This window comes from Polypterus senegalus, chromosome 6, assembly GCF_016835505.1.
Source record: "Polypterus senegalus isolate Bchr_013 chromosome 6, ASM1683550v1, whole genome shotgun sequence".
Taxonomy (NCBI): domain Eukaryota; kingdom Metazoa; phylum Chordata; class Cladistia; order Polypteriformes; family Polypteridae; genus Polypterus; species Polypterus senegalus.
The window spans coordinates 179,882,292-179,902,943 of NC_053159.1; the positions used below are offsets into that span (position 1 = coordinate 179,882,292).

Sequence of the window (20,652 nt, forward strand, 5' to 3'; positions counted from 1 at the left end):
TGGAAGGAGGATTACACTGAGTATGGCTTTACCAAAACAATTATTGACGGTGAATAAAGTATCCATTATTCAAAAAGCTTCAATTGGTGATCTGTTTTTCTACGTTAACCTCATATTTTTTCATACTTTTTCTCAAACCAAGGGGGTGTGAAATCGGGATCGTCCATCACAGGGGGTGCGAGTGTAAAATGAATCGGGAAGCTCTGGTATATATGTGTGTGTATATATAATATATATACACACACACACACACATATATATATATATATACAAATATATATATATATATATATATATATATATATCTATATATCTATATAAATAGTTTTATTGTCAAATAAGGCAAAGAGTATGCGGCACGTGTTTCGCCCTAATTCTGGGCTCATCAGGCAGTACACACTCACAGCACCCACTCTCGGGAGTCGAACCTCAGACGTCAGCGCTAAAGGCGAAGCCTCTCGTGTTGCACCATGGCGTGTGGTTCGTTTATTTGACAGTATGTAGATCGGGGTATATATACAGTATATATATATATAAGATATAGACAAACAAGGGGTGAGCAATTTCCTTTCCACTGCAGCTACAGCTACAGCCGCGACACACAAAAAAAACATCAATAACTCCTCATAAACTTGCAATATTATTTAGGAAAATCGCAACATTTTACTCACCAAAAATTCGGATTATTTGTAAACAAAATTTATCCTCTTTTTCCTCAAAAACAGTTCAATTACTCTGTCGTACGGATTATTCGTGCGCTTCAGTTCCATCAAAAAGTCAGTTTCTATCGTTATCGAAGCTAATGCTGAATGTTGAACCTGCCCTGCCATATTTCTGACATAAGTTTGAATTCGCTTTTGGGCTGAAAATGTTCGCTCAACAGAAGCAGTGGACACAGGAATGGTCACCACCAAATATACAAATGTGTACAGCTGCCCCATGCTCTCATTCAGATTTTTCTGATGAAGGAAGTCAAGGAGATCAGTGGGAGATTTTCCTGCAAAATCATCCATGGCATACATTACAGTCAGTTCTGTTTTTAGCAAGACAGATCAAAAACCGCTCCGTGGCTCTTGTGTTAAACTGGAGAAGGCTGCATGCATGAAATTTTTCATGTATTCCTGAAACTTCTGGGGCTCGAGGAGCGTGACAAACATCAGGTTTTCGTGGTCTTGAAATCTGGTCTGTGTCTGGCAAATAATATTGTCCAGAATCCTGCCATGGAGTTGGCCGTAGTGCATGCTCGGATCTTTCGCTCGGAGCGCCTGCGGTGCGTTCAGTGGCCTCGTAGAGTTCCTCATATCGGCTTCTATCCAGTCAATGGGTCTGAATACGGTGACGTTGCCGTTCGCCTGCTAACTCAAACTCAGGTTAATCGACATTTATTCTGTTAGAGGGCCTGCACAACGGATTGTGAAGGCCTCTCTGCCTGGCAACAAATGATGGCTGAAATGTGATTGGTTAAATGCTTTAATACGAAAATACATGTCTGGAAGCAGCACAACCATCGGAAAAGCTATGAAAGGAAGCGGACAGACTATTTGAAATTATTTAATAAGTATTCATGGACAAAATATAATTAACATCAGTTTGTGATTCAGATATTTTTACTTATGAATATGCTAAGCACAGTCCTTCATCCGCAAAAATTTTACCTTATATGGGCAGGCACTCAATTACGTGGGAGGCGTTATGATGCGAGATGCAACTCCGCCTCCCACGGCCATCGAGCTGCAGTCTATTACAGTATATGAACGAAAGTAGGTTCCAGTTACGACCGTTACGCGTATTATTTCGAAATGAAACCTGCCCAGCTTTTGTAAGTAAGCTTAAGGAATGAGCCTGCTAAATTTCAGCCTTCTACCTACATGGGAAGTTGGAGAATTAGTGATGAGTCAGTGAGTCAGTGCTTTGCCTTTTATTAGTATAGATCCTAAAGAAAAATGTCAGGACATCTGTCCATGAACTGAATCTCAAGAGAAGGTAGGTTATGCAGCAAGACAACAACCCTAAGCACACAAGTCGTTCTACCAAAGAATGGTTAAAGAAGAATAAAGTTAATGTTTTGGAATGGCCAAGTCAAAGTCCTGACCTTAATCCAATCGAAATGTTGTGGAAGGACCTAAAGCGAGCAGTTAATGTGAGGAAACCCACCAACATCCCAGAGTTGAAGCTGTTCTGTACGGAGGAATGGGCTCAAATTCTTCCACGCTGGTGTGCAAGAATGATCCAAAGTTACCGGAAACGTTTAGTTGCAGTTATTGGTGTAATTGGGGGTCACACCAGATACTGAAAGCAAAGGTTAATATACTTTTGCCACTCACAAATATGTAATATTCAATCATTTTCCGTAGTGAAAATCTGATGATGTTTTAGGTCATATTTATGCAGAAATATAGAAAATTCTAAAGGGCTCACAAACTTTCAAGCACAATTGTATATGAATGCTTCTGAAACATTAAAACAATTATAAGGAGAAATGTCCATTCAGCACATCATAAAATTTCAATCCTATTAACCCGTTTGCAAATAACATCAGCACCTTGACTTTTGAAGAGCCCCACATCCTCCTGTTTACCATACTACTTTATAACTTATTACATGATCTATCCATCTTTTCCCAATTCTGCGTGATGTCGATGTGGCTTATCAGCGTTCTCCAAACAGCTCAGTAATGCACCTCTTCACCAGTCAGACCCTATACTTCAGATCTCCTTTTTTCTTTATCCATTCACCTCCACTTTGGTCTCCCTCACTTTCTCTTTCCCTATACTGTCATTCCCATCACTCACTTTTACCCACATAGTAGTCTCTTCTCAACACATCCATTCTACTTCAACCTACTTTCCTGTAATTTCCAAAATATCTTTCCTACTTTTGTTGTACCTGCGATTGTCACATTTCTTATTCTGTCTACTTTTGTAACTCCACACATCCATTTCAACATTCGTGTTCTTGCCACATCCATGTTCTTCTCCTGCGCTCCCCTTTATTGTCCATGAATCGGCTCCATACATTATTGCTAGTCTTCAGAACCTCACCATTAAGCTTTGCCTTAACTCTTCAATCACATAATACTCCCAATACCTTCTTCTAATTGTTCCATCCACAATGCACTCTTATGGGTTATCCCAGCATCTAATTTTCCATCTTGGGCTATCACTGATCCTTGATATTTAAATTTCTCCATTCCAGTCTTTTCAGCAGCTCTCCCTGCAGGCAAATTTCTGAACCCTGATCATCATTATACCTCATATATTTTGTCTTCTTCCTATTTATCTTCAACAATCAATCTTCCAAACCCCTTCTCTATTCATCCAACTTCCACTTCTCTGGTGCTATTCAACACAACGTCATCAGCAAAATGCCTGCACCATGGCTCAACACCTCCATAACCATATCAAAGAACTCAGGAGGTATCTATGATCTATGTGGAGAAAATCTATTAAGAAGTTTCCATCTGTATCTCTGTGTTCTTCTAAATAATTCCCATCATAATTTTGAACATTTCAGCCATTTGACCTCTTTATATCCATTTGCTTAAAACAATACATTTCGACTCCTTCATCATTTCCACTTAAATCATGTAAAATCTAGTTGATCTTCTTCAGACTCTCTCTAGCTCTGACACGTCTTTTTTTTTTTTAATATGAAGATTAAAAACTGTTCACAGTATTTCATATGAGGCCTTTCTTGTAGGTTTTATAGCTTAAACTATAACCTCCCTTAACTTGTACTCATCACATCTTGGCACTATACATCCTAACATCCTATTAGCCTTCCTAATCACCTCTGTACACTGTCTAGATGTGAACAATGATGGATCATAGTCAGTCAGTTTTTGTTGCAATTTTTAGGTTTCATAATACCCAATTGTGTATGATCAATTTTCACTTGTAATACTTTACATTGGTTAAATTACTAGATAATATTTATCACAGGGCACTTCATCTTATCACAGGAAATATTTCCACAATTCCCCATTGTACTCTACATTCAAAAGTGGGCCTTCGTTAACCCAGAGAAGAATACCTCATTATTTGATATTTACTTAAATGGCCTTACTAGTTGTCCAGCTACAGGTCTAGCACTTAAACAGAAATGAAAATGCATCAGCTTATTGTAACTGCAGTGTGCAAATCTTACAAAGCCACTCACAACACACTCAATCAAGAGAGTCAACCTTAACACGCCCATTTGTGTGTACTAATTAATGCATCACACTTTCCATTCCAACAGATGGTGCACCCAACTGACGCTACCAATTAATAAAGGACAGTTAAAATAGAAAGAAGAAAAAAAAAAAAAAGACTGATAGGCGAAGTGCTAATCAAGTCCACTGATGGCCACACAGACGGAAGTTGCTGATGGTCTGACTACTGACTCAACCTAGAGTACCTGGTGGGCCAGTGTGCCCTCTTTATAGCTGTTAGAGTCAGAATTTATTATTTATTTAAACAACTTATTCCTGCTATCATTTGTCATTTTTAATGAGGCCATATCACCAGAAAACGTATGAAATTTTCTATTCCGTCTAAAATTCTTTTAATTTTACTATATTTTTATAAAAAAAATATCCTTTATTAGGTTATATAGTGTTAGATTGTCTGTTGCCTCATTTATGACTATACATTCTCAACAATTTTGACATTTGTGATATCTGCTGAAATATATTTTATTACTACATGCATTACAAAAATACATTCCAACAGATGGCATATCGCAAATGTTAAATGTTGAAAAGGCTCAATCTTGTCTGAACTTACTAAGAAGTTAAACCAATTACAACAAACTGACCATTGTCTTAATTTCTAACTCTAACACTTCGTCTTTAACCATATGGTGTTGATCGTTTTTCTTTACTCAGACTGATCTTCATTAATTTGTTTTCTGATAACGAAGATGATGGATGTGTCGGAAGGCAAGGCAGCAGTCATTTTGTGAGTAACATCAAAGGGCATGTCCACAGTGAGATTGGTGGATGTGGGCTGCAGTTAAAAACTTCTCAATCTCAATTAGATGGTAGACAGACGGAAATCTGCTTATATTCTCAAGATTACCACTGTACACTATCTGTTTGCTATCAATAAGGAATTCAATTTGATCTTTAGGTTCATCAAAAAAGTTGCATGTTTTTTTTTTTCTTTTGCTGCTACTTACCTTTCTTTCTTTTTTTTTTAAACTCACCTGTAATTTAGAATCAGTTTCAAAAACAATTATGCTCCAATAACTGATCACACTTGAACCTATATTAAAGTATCACATAGTGTACAATTTAAAATGATTTTAAAATGTATTGCTTGTCATTTTATTTTAATTAATTGCATTAAAATATACAGAGCTCTGCCGTAAATGTGTCTGTGGTCTCAGTCAAGTTTGCCTGTTAAAATAATTAAAAATAATTTTATTGTCTGACTCAGTTCCTTTTGACTCACAAGTGACCCTGAATGATTCCCACCTTTACAAAAACTATAGAAATACAGAAAAACTGCTACTTCTGATAAAAATGATAGCTAAATAAATGCATGCCATGTGAAAGGTACCAACTTTGGTGATAATTAAAACTATTCATTTATCCCTTCTCAAATGGACACAATCCAAATTATTTTTGCTCTGAACTTTTATGCCAAGGACATAAAGCAGGAAGCCACCTGATGAGACCCCAGTTCACCACAGCATACGCACAAACTCCATCCACCACATGTTTACTGAAATGGGTGACCAAGCTGTTGTCACTAAAATATCCTGATAGCATGTTTTTGGATTGTAAAAGAAAAACCACAGGAACTTGGGTGGAAATCATACACATTATGCTTTACTGAAAGGATTCCAGCCCATAAGTAAACTTTGGCTTCAAGTACTATGAGCCAGCAAATATATAACAGTAGGGGGGAGGGCATTAATGCTAAGAGTTGACTATGGGCTGCTATTACATGCGCAAGTGAAAATAAGCATACTATGTGGTCAGCCTTTCTTCACTCAGTTTCAATTAAAAATAGCTGTTAAAACAAACACAATATATTCCGTGGTAAAAAAAACACACAGTGGAGTTTTTAAAGCTCATATAATTTGTAGTTTCAATTTACTGTTGCTCAATGACGTTCACTGTGAAAAAGGAACCGAGGTTAGAGTCACATATTATACATATACATCAATGGACACACAAACATTTCTTTCTTTTGATTCACAGCTTCAAAATATTTCATACCTTGAATCTGAAACTTAATACCTATTCAGGTTTCCATAGTGGCATTCAAAACAAGAGAAAACATACAAATCTCCAGACACATGTCAATTTCAAATGAGTTTTCTACTCAAGCCATGAACAAACACATTTGAAAGTTTTTTTTCCATTTTTTTCTTATGAAATCATCACTATCCAAAGCCTATTTGAATCCAATAAAGGACTCACTTTAAAGATACAATTACAGCTGCCCCATGCTGCCAGTTGCAGCATTACATCCGTCTTCAGATTCTGTAATCAGCTTATACCAGGTGCCATATCACATTCAGCACACCACCGGCAGTCAATACAGACATCCCCCAACACACAGAGGCTGGTTTTGTCAAATGTTTTATTGAGTGTAGACATCTGGGGTACTGTAAAACATGCATTATCTGTAGATTCAGAAAGGAGCAAGTTGCATTGTCCCTGCTGTCAAATGTGTCAGGTTTGGCTTACATGATGGAGATTAATGAAGTGTCACAAGGGTAATATGGCTCCCAAAATGCTTCTACAATTTAGAGTAGGGCCTTAATCTTAAATAGCAAAGCTGTCAACATTTAGTGGACCTGTGCTTTTGGGGGAGCTGTACTATTGAAGCCAAAAACAAACAGGCATAATACAGTTGGGAAGAAGAACTGCAGAACCTTGGCAGGTATCAATCACAGTTTCCAGCTAATTTGGCTTAAACAATAAACACCTTTACCCAGCTGCACAGTTCATTTATTATGCTAAATGCTTTAAAATGAAAATCATTTCTTCTTCGGCTGTTGTGGTGTATTAAATTTAAAAAAGATAACATCCCCATCTTCAACGATGTAATTTCTGCCCTGTTGCCTGTATTTTCCAGCAGCCTGCAAAACACAATACAAATAAATAAATAAATATGCAGATACACAAAGAGCACTATAAGACACATTTAAAATAGCATATTTTTTATGTGAAATGCTGATAGAAAAACCAGAAACCTTAATGGCTCATTTTCGCATTTATAAGTCATTTTTCATCTTCTTCTAAAATCTGTATTTTTTTTAATAAACACAAAACACCCCAACTATTCTTGCCTCTTATTGTAAGAATTGATTAATTAGCAATAGCACCGTAGTGGTGACAAGCTTCATCACAACAAAAGGTGAAGAGACATGTGCTGGCCCTTCGTCTCCATTGCAGAGGTTACGCCCTCTAGCTTCTGTAGTCTTTGTTTTGGCAGCGCCCAAACAACACTCATGGGGAGCTAGGGGCGTGGTAAAAATGGTATCTTTATCTTGTAGAAGGGAACATGATTTGCCCCACAATGTGAATGCATGGCAAATCAGGTGCAAAAATACACTTTAAATAAAACACAAGTTCACAACTATTAAGACACCCATAAGATAAGGGATATACACATAAGTCAATAAACATTACAATAAGTGCATATACAGATTTAAAAAAAGGAAAAGTTATAGACAAATATTTCAGCTATATAGCCTTCAACTCATGTCTGTGTGTGAGATGATGGGAGTGGCGTGATGACCCTAATGGAAGCCAGTTTCCTACCAGGATGGGTGCAGGTGCCTTTCCAAGAAGTACAGAAGGTGTCTTGCTTTCCCGGGGGCGGGGTGTTTACCCCTCCATACACACAGTGGCAGCATCCCACTTGTGAACACCCATATGGATATCCACAAGGCTGGCTGGGAATTGCAGTCCCTTGGGACAACCCTGTTGGGGTCCTTGGGTGGCACCAGGGGGAGCTGCAAAGGATTGTTATATCCTCTATGATGAGCTTCCGCCTGACCCAGAAATGCTTGCAGTGTGCAATGCTGTATCATCGGAAGCACTCCTAGGTCTGGCATAAAAGAAACCTGAATAAACATTTGAACCCAGGATCGTGTTGTGTAGTTGCGTCTGGGGATTTGGGGTGCTGTTGGCCTCTGTTATACAAATATTTATAATTACACAAATGGTTCGCTTTTAACCTACCTAGTTCAGTTAAAAAACATTTTGAATAAGTTTACATAAGTTTAAAATAACTTAAAGCCACTTTATTATTTTACTGTCACTTCAGCGTATGATGGATCAGCACATTTTAAAGCCTACTAACCTTTCTTAATGGTGTACATAAGCATATGATCGCTTTTTCAATTTATTTATTAATGTGAAGATTTTAAATAAAAGCAAGGCTTTTCCCTTAATATTATTTCTTGAACTCTGCTGGGCCCTTGAGCAAGACCCTTAACCTGTAATTCCTCCAGGGGCACTGCACAATGGCTGACCCTGCGCTTTGACCTCAAGGGGTATGCGAAAACTAACAAATTCCTAATACAAGAAATTGTATAAGGCGAAATAAAAAAAAAAAAAAAAAAAGCACACTGGCAAGTCAAAAAGCTCATGTAAAGGTCACGCAAAGAGTCAAAGATATTAACTGAAACTGCGACCTAGTTCTTGGCCACTAGGGGGCAACACTTCCTATCAGGGAGACTGGGCTAGACATATAGGTTCTATTTTCGTGAAGTGAAAATTAAATACAGCTACATGCAGATCTTATGCAGGAGTTACCCAGAACAAAATAATATAATTTTAAGTACTATTTTTAAGGTTTCAGGTATTTGATATGGCCAATCGGCAACTATTCCACTTTTCAAGAAACCAAACTGGTTCACTCATTTAAAATGTGTATACCACAATTAAACTAACACGAAAGAAATTATAAAGTTAAGACAACTTCTAAACTATACCCACATAAATTATTGTGCAGAATAATATATATATATATATATATATATATATATATATATATATATATATATATATATATATATATATATATATATATATATATATATATATATATACCAGTATATATATATATAAATACATATTAAACAACATTTTAGGACTAAAAATGGAACAAGAAATATTTTTATGGCCTGTCTTTTCTCATCAAACCTAGTATAGTTTACTTGATGTGCTAATATTCATTAGTTTATACATTCTGGCTCTCTAGAGTGTACAATTAATTAAAAGAAACGATGTTCCCTTTAAATGCTCGGGAGACCATTTAATCCATTCTCAATACCACCAGAAACACTGCTTGCAAGAAAAAAAAAAATCAATGGCTATTTGTGATTCCTGAGTATGTATTAAACTAGACACGTCTAACCAGTTCATTTGCACTTGAAAGCAGCCATCTGGAGAAGCAAGCTTTGCCTAAGCAGATATGATTACTAATAATGTGATATCCCTGTAGACTATAAAGCCCACACAGAGCTATTCAATGTCTAGTTCATAGAACTGACATTAAATGGTATTAGTTATGCTGTACTTGTGTTCAACACAGAAATCAAACTTAAAAAAGGATTAGCCTGATAACATGCAGTGAAAACCTCTACTCAGATCACAGCTGAGCATTCAGACTTTAACTTTGGAAATTTCACTTTTATGCCAATGTGTTGAATTTTTTAACCCTCTCCCTTCCTTAATGAACATGACTGAAAGGATTTCCAAATTAATCTGTTTTGTACAAAGTAGTTAAGTTATAATTGTCTAATCTCTTGTAGAATTCTCTGTCTGCCACCATTTCTATTGAAGAGCCCTAAATAAGGCTTGAAAAATAAAGAAATCCTTTACGGTGGAAATGTGGTCAAGTAATCTGAAGCCCAAAAGATCAAATAAACCCTGCGTTATGGGGCTATTATTAACCTTTAAGTATTAGCTCAGAACTACATCATTTAGTAAAATTAAATGGTAAGAAGTAACATCCGCTCAAAAATTGGATGGACAGATGGATTTAGGAAAGACTTAAATTATCCATCCATGCTAAATTAGGCAATTTTAAAAACAATAAACTCACCTTTAATAATTCCGAAGGTATCAAATAAAGCTTTAAAATCCTATACCAATATTTCTCATTATGATCTGGGATTCAACATAATCAAAAATAATGTTGAGGATACCACCTAATTCAAGACTCTCATACACCTATGTTTTTTGCTGCATCACATTTATATTTCTGAAGAATTTCATAGAAAATATTATAAACATATATGGTACATAATATTATTTTCCATTGTTAACAACATTATTGCAATAATCACCATGTTTTTAAATAAACACAATTAACAACAAAGAAATTGCATATCAACTTTTAATTAAGCAAAAGATGGCAAGGCTGACCTGTCACAGTGTATATTCATTTAATATATTGCACAAGGTGTCTAAATTAATGGAGACACTGTCTTATTTGACTTTAAAGTAATAAGAGAGCATGTGGCCTTGTGGCTAAAGAGCTCAAATTGAAATTGTAACATTACATGTTCAATCAACACCTCGTTCCCTTGTGACTTAAGCAAGCTACTTAACCTAACACTTGTGACTTGTAAATCACTTTTAAGATAAGAATTAGTCAAATAAACAAAGCTGTAATGTCTACTGTTGTGTAGTTTTTTTTTTCCCCCCGACAAAGTATAGATTAAATTGTACAGAAACATTCTGCCAGGTTTAAAGGCTGGCCAGTCCCAGTATTTCTTGTAACATGTTTGTCTGAATAACCAGACAGACAGACAGACAGACACAGACAGATAGATAGATAGATAGATGTGAAAGGCACTATATAATAGATAGATAGATAGACACTTTATTAATCCCAAGGGGAAATTCACATAACATTCTATTCTAATTCCAGATTTTTTGATAATGTTCAAAAGCTTGAAAGGGGACAATGGAAAGATTCAAACTTTCAAACTGAAGGGTAGGGTGCAATCAGCTTTTACAAGTAAACTCTGAAACATTTTACTTAACTACTGTCATGGTTAAGCCATGGTTCTGTCTATACCTCAAGTGTTTGTTTATGTGTGTTTTTGTTTAGTTATTTTTTTTTATATAATATTTTGTATTAATATGATTTTGCTTTCGTTCTTTTTGTATTGTATGTGTTTTCTGCCTTGTCCACTTTAAGAGGAGCTCCAAGGGTCGGGACACCAAATGCTTCAGTTGGAGAACCACCCCAAGTAGTACCTAAGGAGCAGGAGTCGAAACTTTGCTACTTCGGTATTGTGATTGTTCTTGTCATAAGCTTTATGCTCGGTTATGAACTTGGATTCTCTGGTTTTGATCATCTGCCATATACTGATTTGTGTTATTGGATTTGTTACGTGTTTTGCTCTTTTTACTGTTCCTGCCTTTGGTTTGTTATTCTTTATTTTTTAAAATTAAAAATAATGAGAAGTCAAGCAAAATGACACATTTCATTGACTAACTGAACAGATTACAATATTCACGCTTTTGAGGCAGCTAAGGCCCCTTCTACAGGCAAGATGCAATGCATTATGAAAGCTTACATATTGTAATCTTTAAAGCTAGCCAATAAAAGGTGTCATTTTGCTTGACTTCTGATTGCATCCATAATGGCTAACAAGGTACAGCACGCTACCATTATAAACAGAAAGTTTTAAATTAAAGGAACCTTGTTTTGTTTTGGGACAAGAGTATTTTTTTTGTTATACAATTTCCATTTTCTGTGGATATTTTAGCTCTAAAAGCCACTGCCACATTTTTGGGTATGTACAGAACGTAAGCCTGACTCTTGAATTTGGGGTCAGACTGCCTAAGTTGGCGAGTCCCCGGGTCAAAGCAACTATAACCTGAAATTTGCTGCAGGAAGATGACTGGTGGTTTACTTAAACATTGTTTTCCTTTGTGTTGGAGTACTTTGCAAGTTCTGATTTTACAGTTCTGCATGTGCCCCCTTCTGTTTATGACAGCTGACTTAAATTTAATATGAATTATCTCAAATACAAGTACACACCATCTAATGAAAGACACTGCTTTAACAGTACACATTCCAGCATTTCTATTCGAACAGTAACAGTGAATGCATGTATGATACAGACTATATAGAATATTTATAATGTTCATGTAACATTGTTCAGAGCTCAGAGTCTGCACTCATTGCAGAGAGCTGTACCATCTAAATGATCTTTGAATCTCTACTTGACTGGTTTACAGTTATTTGGCACTTCATTTACTTGAAAAATATTAGTCAAAACCGATATCCTTCTAAAATAAACTAAATCTGGATCCCTCATGTTTTATTTATAGATGCTTTATAGACAAACGCCTATAAATTCTTTAAAATTTATGTTTATTCTCAGTTCTGCAAAGCATATTAAATATGGTAAATTTACCAAATATCAAAGAACTAAGATGTTGTTTAACATCTTTCAACAAACTGGCAACCCAATAATCTGTCTCAGTCATATTTATGTTACTTGAAGCAAAAATTTTATTTTAATTTCTATATTAGGAGACAAACCAGATTTAAAATGTTATGTCTAATGTATGTTAGGTGTATTCTTTATATCTTATTAAACTCCACTGCCTCTATTCCAAGCTGTTTATCACTTTCTAGTGACCAAAGTTGGTGCTGACCTAATATAAAAGGGTAGACTATTCCAAAGCTTATGGTCAGCTACTGCAAAAGCACAATCCCTCTAAGTTTACGTCTAGACCTCAGCATGGCCAGTAACATCTGGTCAAAGAACCTAAGTGGGAGAGCAAGGGTGTAAGAGGTCAGTAAGATAAGATGGGGCTAAACCATTCAGAGACTTAAGAACAAACAATAAAATTTAAAGTCAACCCTGTAGTAAACAGGAAGTTAGTGAAAAGAAGCTAAAATTAGTGTGATGTGATTATGTTTTCTTCTTACTTTTAGGAGCCTGACTGCAGCATTCTGAACTAGCTGAAGATGAGCGAGGATGACTGATTAACTCCAGTACAGAGTGGGTTGCAATAGTCAAGCCGAGAAGAGACAAAAGCATGAATTAGTTTTTGTAAACCATTTGCAAAAAGAAAAGGCTTAATTTTAGCTAATACCATGAGGTGTTAGAAACAGGCTTTAGCAACAGAGTTAATTTGTTTGCTGAACTTAAGGGCATTATCAAAAATCATGCAAAGATTTTTTGTGAAAGGTTTATAGTAGTTTGTCAAAGTCTTTATATGAATAAAAACCTGTGCTTCACACCAATATCGTGTTTGTTTGCTGAACTTAAGGGCATTATCAAAAATCATGCAAAGATTATTTGCGAAAGGTTTATAGTAGTTTGTCAAAGTCTTTATATGAATAAAAACCTGTGCTTCACACCAATATCAACCAACTAAAACACAAAACATTTAGTCACTTTAGGATTTCTCTCCAGAAAATGGATTTTACAGAACATAACCAAGACATTTTATGATGCACAACCTTGGAATCAATTTTCTTTCGTAACCCAATCTGTCACCTACCAGGTTTAGATTTCATGTCCCATACCATCCAAGTTATACTGTTTGGCAGAAATGTTCCCCCTTTTTGGAAACAGTGTCTCATTTTGGAAATATGTAGTCTCTCGCACCTAAACCTAACCAATCACTGGATACAAGAACTGAAACTACAGCTATATTTTTATTTTTTTAAAAACCTGTGTGTATTTCATAGTTGTGTGTTTTTTAAGATGATGTATTTTATAAAGCTAGAAACCACAAGGTAACTACTGATAGATGTGATAGTTTCTGTGTTATCCCAACAAGTACATCAGTTATTATACTGGTAAAACAGGGCAGAATATTATTTTCTGTAGGGTTACAATAACAAGATCATAATCCTCTTTCATGCTATGTCTACAAAACGTATCCAAGCTTTTTTCAGCCTAGATACTAAATCATAGTGGTTGATACTAGTAAAGTAAAAATTATCTGTGAATAAGCTAGATGGAAAAATGTTTCTGCCATGCTCTTTTTCCATTTTTTTTTTCCCCATATATCTTTTTAAAGCTTAAAATTGACCTTTTCTCCCTAGTCATTTCCAATTGAGTTTCACTCAATGTGTTGCCAGTGACTATTGTTGTATTTATGAAAATGAAGTTGCACAACAGAAAGGAAACAAATGTTTGGGGACTAGCAGAAGTTGAAACATTTGCGCCAAGCAAGCACCTTATGTGTTACCCATCCTACCTTTTCCTGCCAGAGCCAGGCAAGTGTTTTCAAACTGCACAGGATTTCAATCCTGTATATAGATGGAATGATCATGTGAAGGAACTTTTAAGGATTTTTTCAAAAGTGTTAGCTCCAAAACATTAAGCCTTAATAAAAGAAACATCAAAGATGTCAGAGCAAACTTCTACTTTAGGATAATTTTTTTTAATTCTTTACTGAGACAAAACTATCAACAAATACAAATGTGAATTTTATTTTATAAAATCAGTATCACAAATAATCTTCATGGCCTAATGGAATATTAATAATAGTTAAACATTACTTGACCTACATAAGCAGTCACATTAGTTTGTTTTCATATACTGTTTCATTAAAGGACAGACTTAAAATATGGCTCTACAAAAAAGCCATTGACTTATTTTAAAAGATGAGTGCAACACTCATGTAGGAGTTCAATGTTTTTGTTGTTTTTCTTGAGCCAGCTAAAAAACTGAAATTATTTTTCTTATTATATCATTGCTGACAAAAGGCTGCCAATGCTCTACAGCAGAAAAACAACATTTCCATATGACTCAAAGTAGCAAGATAAAACTATATTTTAGCTATAGTTCACTAAAAAATGAATAAAACAATATTCTGTCAGATTAAGATCATTACTTATATCTGAAGAGTTAATGAAAACCAGAGGACACTGCTGTATCTGGAAGACCAAAATATAAACTGGACAGAAGAAACTGTCAAAAAAATAAAATGAAGAGAACACAATAGCTATTGATCCTGGTCACGTTGAGCCGTAAATATTCTGCAGAATTACAAGCAACTTCCTAGTCCTCTGGAATAATCTAAATGAAATATTACATCTTTATGTATCTACTCCACACTAGCTAAAGCAGCAGCTTTTTCATCATAGGAAATGAAAAAGATATACATCCTCTGATTGGAAAGAATATGACTGACAAATATTTTTGCTACAGAAATATGCCAAACAGCTTATAAACAAGCAGAGCCCCCAAGGAGATTTCAACAGATTACAGGCTATAAAAGATGATATATAAGCCATTTTATGCTCTATACCTGGTTGTTCATCCATGAAACAGTTCTTATGTTATGAATTACACACTTTATTTAACCTGACTTTTCACATTACAGTCCCGGCACTGGTGTGTGGCTCCTGGCACAAACATTTGAAGATATCTGTATTTAGGTAAAGTGATTTTGTGAAAGCTTTCGTAAGTAAACAAACCTCCTCACTTTGAGAATACCTAATAACATAAAAAGCATTTTCTAATACAATATCCTTTTTTGCTATTGTAATTTATTCAGAGTTGAAGAGAATCTTGAAAATGACAACTATTGTGTGGACCTGTGCAAAACGTAGGTATTTAGTCATGGAATCTTGTAAGCTGTCATGTTGGGAAATGTGAAAAATGTGGTAATTCCTTCCCCTGTGTAAAGGTGAAGTGCAAATTTAGTGGCTGCCTATCCTACAAACCAAAGTGCCTGTCAAATAGCACTAATCACAAGAGACTTCACACAACTCAAAGCAGCTCTCAAAGAAACATCTCACCTTGACAGCAGTCTCACTACCTTCTTCTTTAAAATCCTGGAATTTCATTACTTCTGCCATAATGAAGCCCTTTTCGAAATCTGTATGGATCTTGCCAGCAGCCTGAGGAGCCTTCGTCCCTTTCTGTCAGGAGAAAACCCAAAGAAAATTAATTGTTTTTAAGAAGATGGATTACAGCACAGACAGTCACCTCTTTTGATGCTAAATCAAGATTCAATGAAACATTGCTTCATATCGCATGGCATGTCCTGAGCACAATCGCTCTGGTACTGATATTGGAATAGCGTTCAGATGCTACTCACAGGGGCTGAATTCACTCAAGATAAGGACATACCACTGCTATCAATGCAAGGCAGCAATTTTTGATACAGATTTCGAGGTGGTATTGATTTCAGTTGAAGCAATCTTGCTTCATTGTGGGTTTCAGCTTAGCCTCTGATCATCACCAGTGTCTAAAGGTGATGTTTTGGATACAGAAACTGAGATTATAATTGAATTTATTGACCCACAAGGATCAAAACTAGCAGTTTTCAAATATCGCACAAAATTTTATAGTTGCATGTCCGGAGTCTTCATATTACAAATGTAGTGAAAATATAAAAATCGATATATTCCTGCTTGATTTAACCCCTTTCTCTCCTACATGGTTTTTAAAATGTGACCTGAATCAAGGTATGAAGTGCAATGAATTGTTTGACTGACAGCCATCTGTAATGCACATTTCTGTTCTATTCCATCAAACAAATAAGCATGAAATACAAAAATACAGTTCACAATAACATCAATTTAAATAAAGTTAAACTTCAATCGTTTTGTCTTCAGTGTATAGTTTGATGAAATACATACAGGATGTAATACTTAAATGACAAGTATTTTAAAATGTAATAGTGCCACCCTCAAAGCCCAGTCCCTGAAATGTAGCCCTAAAGAACAGTCGAACTGCACTCCTTTTATCATCAAGATCATAATAATAAATTATAATCAGTATTTTGTCAATTTAGCATTGTAGGCCAAAATACTTTGGCAATTTTTAATTATGTATATAATAAGGTCAGGGTCAACATATTTCATGCCAAAGAATGATGTGTATTTAATGACTCCAATATATTACAATCCCCATGCAATTTCATTGATAAAGCACTTGCAAGTGTAACTCTCATAAATCAGCAGCCAGGTTTGTCTACATAGAGAAAAATACATTACAATGCGACTGTCCCATGTGTTGAATTACAAGGGTACACATTCTGCGCACATACACACACATGAAATGTAGGTTGATAGATAATGCTGACTTCAAGGCTGTCTAATAAAGCATGTTAAACTGCTAAAGAGACTGACATTATGGAATGCAGTTTTTATAATAAAAGATGTATTGGGTTAATACAGTTACTCACTGATGCTTAAGTGACTAAATGCCCGGCACATATAATCAAGGCTGCCTATAATCAGTCAGATGATAAAACAGCAATAGGACTAAGCGTCTTCAAAATTTCATTTCATATGTCAGTGACTTTACATTTTATCTGAACTGTTACAGGATATTAGCAAAGCAGGTTCTGTTAATTTTGTTTAAGTATATATAGATTAAGAAGTAGAATAATGTTCAGACTTCAGCTTTAGAATTCATTTTATGAAAGTTTATATTGGTTAAGAAGTGGAAGAATGTCCAAAATGAAGTTTTAGAATAAAGTAAATAATCATCAGCCTTTTTTTATTTAATAGAATACCTCAATTGCATAGAAGAGGAAAATGCAGTAAAATTTATTATAGAGTTAAAATGTGATTAATAATACTATATAATGACGACAATTACACAGCATAACATTTGATTGAAATAATATTTTTTGAAAAGACCACATGCCTCTATTGATGACATGCTTTTAAAATCATACAAAAACAAGTCATTTAAGATTGAGAACATATTTTGAGGGGCAAGTAAATATTATACAGTACATGTCTACTCTTTTCTTGTATATAACATCTGTATTACTGTTGTTTCAACTGCCTTCAGTTGCAGAAAAGAGAAAGTAACTAAGACACAAAAGTATAACACCACCAGTGAAGCCAGACAAACTCAGCAAACGCCAAATGAAAAGCGACATCAATTTCACTGGAGACAAACCCAGTCACACAGATTAAGCAAGCACAATACTGAGGCGTCTTATCTCTGACCACAGGAGGAGGGAAGACAGATTTCTACAGGATGAAAAAATTCAGAGTATGTAATAGGCAAAATCAATTGTTACCCACCTCAATCAATGCTGCCCCACTTTCACTGTTCAACAGCTCACAAATAATTAAAGTTATCCTGTACAAAAAAGCTCATCTGTAATGACTAGCTAACCGCTACCATGACAAACTTCAAAGCCAGTGATATCAATCTGAATTCGATAGTGTGGAACAGGACAGAAAGCTAACAGAATGACTGCAACATACCCTGATGGTCCAAGCACGTACTTCATCAGGTCCTGCCGTGAAAAAGTATTCCAGCTGAAGAGCTGCATAGCCAGACTTAATCATTTTTGGTAGTGCACTAGAAGAAAGGAATAAGAAGAAAAAAAAAACCACTAATAATATAAAAGAAAAAATACAGTTCAAGTAGGCTTGAAAAAATTAAGACTTATAGCAGCTACAACTTACTTGTACTGTACATGTTTATTATCTATCAAGATCACAAAAATTAGCATCTACAAATAGGTTAAAAAAAAATCTATTTTGCCTTACATGTTAAACATGAATGACATTTTTGAAAATATTTCACTACGAATGAAACAAGTTTAAGTAAAAATGAAAAAAGCAACAAATTTAACTACAGATAACATATTGCATTTTTAATAAACATAAATGCTGTCCCACTTTCCCCGTATGAAACAGAATATGTACTGGTAATACATATATTTATAAATAAGAAGAAAACTATGTGCACACAGTGACACAACTGTAAATTGCTTACTGGAGACTAGTTGAGCACCTTAAATATATTATGTTTTCATCATTCATATGAAGGGAATGAGGTCATATTTTAAAAGAGCAGTTTTACAAAAAATATACATAAAATACCTAAGTTATAATTATCCAGAGATGACAGATGACAGTTAAAAACTTAATTTTAAATAAATCCTTTCACAGTGTCTTACAGTAAAGAGAAAGATTCTTTCTTTATAATGGTAATTACTCTGTCATTTATTATTCTATCAGCACAAGCAATTAAATTACTGCAAGGAAATAGTTGATAATAAAGTGCGGGGAAAATGAATGCTAATTAACCTTTGTGTCTTGTTCTCTTCTGTATACTTCTGCTTCTCCTCATCATTCATGTCTTGTATCTTGAGTTCTGCAGCACCACTAAAAGGAATGACCAAGGCACCAGGGTCATGCATGTCCACCCACTCTTTAATTTTTGCCAACCTGTAGACAACGAAGGGCATGGTATTAACATGTAGAGCATGTATTGCAGTTCTACACTCATTATTAGGTTGCACATGCATATTCATCACAAACTCCCAGCCTCAGAATCATATTTTATGTTAGTAGACAGCAGTTTTCTAAGGTCAATAAAGTAGGAGACAGCTTTCTTATGCTGTCACAAACTGAAGCTCATCAAAGTTATAAAAAAAAAGTTTGCTAATATGGCCACACATAAGGAAATTAAAAAAGATATCAAGTACAAGCACCTCACAGATTAATAAAAAGACACATAACTGAAACCACAAGGAAAGGAACAGTCGAGAATACATTGAACACGCACATAAAAATGAATAAATTCATTATATTGAATGAATAAAACAATACATTTAGGACAGCCAACAACCCTGATCTGCAACACTATCAATATGTACGCATTCATTTTATAATATCATTGTTTGTAGTACACAATTTACGTTTTCATCTATGCAACATGTTAAATTTCTTGCCCTTTGGCAAACTCCTTTTGATCTTCAGTTTCTCATTCTTCCTTTCAGTTTTGCGTCACACGGTCCAGTTTCATCAATGTGTCGTTCATCTCCAATGAAGTTCTTATAATGTATCAGCTGCCACTGTACTAATTTGGAGTTACATAATAAAATCAAAAAGTGCTAAATCTAAAAAAAAAACAAATTATAGCGATGACTAATGCTGTTTCTAACTTTTTGTCATAATGAAGACCAGCAGAACAATTAAAACTGCACAACTGAATAAAATGTACGTGGGAAAGGCAAATAGTTGGAGTAAAATTAGCCTTCTTTAATGATTCCGACAAACAATAATTGTAAGAACAATTGTTAAGAATTTATGGCGAATACTTAAAATAAATCAAATACATCAGTTTACATAAACAGTCATCATGTGATTTGCACAATAATCACTGTGACTAATCCAACAATTATTATGTGCCTGATAATCAAAATAAAAGAAACAAATCAAAGCAACAATGGAAGCCATGACAGACATTATATTTTAAAAAGCACATGAATTTACTTTTACTTTTCTCAGAAGGCATGTAGCAAACCAGGTCCATTTTCAAATAAAATAAAAACAGGACAGCATGAACCTGCTAGTATGGTATATTATTTAGGACTGAGAAACAGTGCCAGCAGGGTGACCTTACATAACAATAGATAACGCTTCATTTAATCACATCTTATTCTTCCTAAAATAACTGAAGTAATTATGAGATTAAACTCACACCAATTCAGTGGGACACTGGATAGTTGACAACAATAAGGCAGTTCACTAAACTACTTCAATGCTTTGGTCTAATGGTGTTTGCACTTTAAACAGAGGAATATCCTGTTATTATCTGCAATTCAATTTCTTTAAAAATGTATTTGCATGTTTTCTCAGGGGAAAAAAAAAACAAATTTTCCCAACATATTGAGGCTTCTTATATAAATTTAGTGGTTTACTGCTTTTCTATACAGCAAGCAAAGTT

At 35.0% G+C, this 20,652-nt stretch overlaps 1 protein-coding gene across 2 annotated transcripts in view; it reads right to left on the reverse strand.

Annotated features, from left to right (window-relative positions):
• Nucleotides 1–6,045: 6,045 nt before the first annotated feature.
• The window catches only part of ola1 (Obg-like ATPase 1), a 164,116-nt gene continuing 149,509 nt past the window's right edge, over nt 6,046–20,652 (reverse strand). For both annotated transcript variants that reach the window (XM_039757650.1, XM_039757648.1), the window contains exons 8-11: nt 19,008–19,148; nt 18,177–18,273; nt 15,741–15,863; nt 6,046–7,077 (exon numbers count right to left, since the gene is read on the reverse strand). In XM_039757650.1, coding sequence (XP_039613584.1) covers nt 6,976–7,077; nt 15,741–15,863; nt 18,177–18,273; nt 19,008–19,148 — 463 coding nt within the window. In that variant the 3' untranslated portion in view covers nt 6,046–6,975. The remainder of the gene's footprint in view (nt 7,078–15,740; nt 15,864–18,176; nt 18,274–19,007; nt 19,149–20,652) is intronic.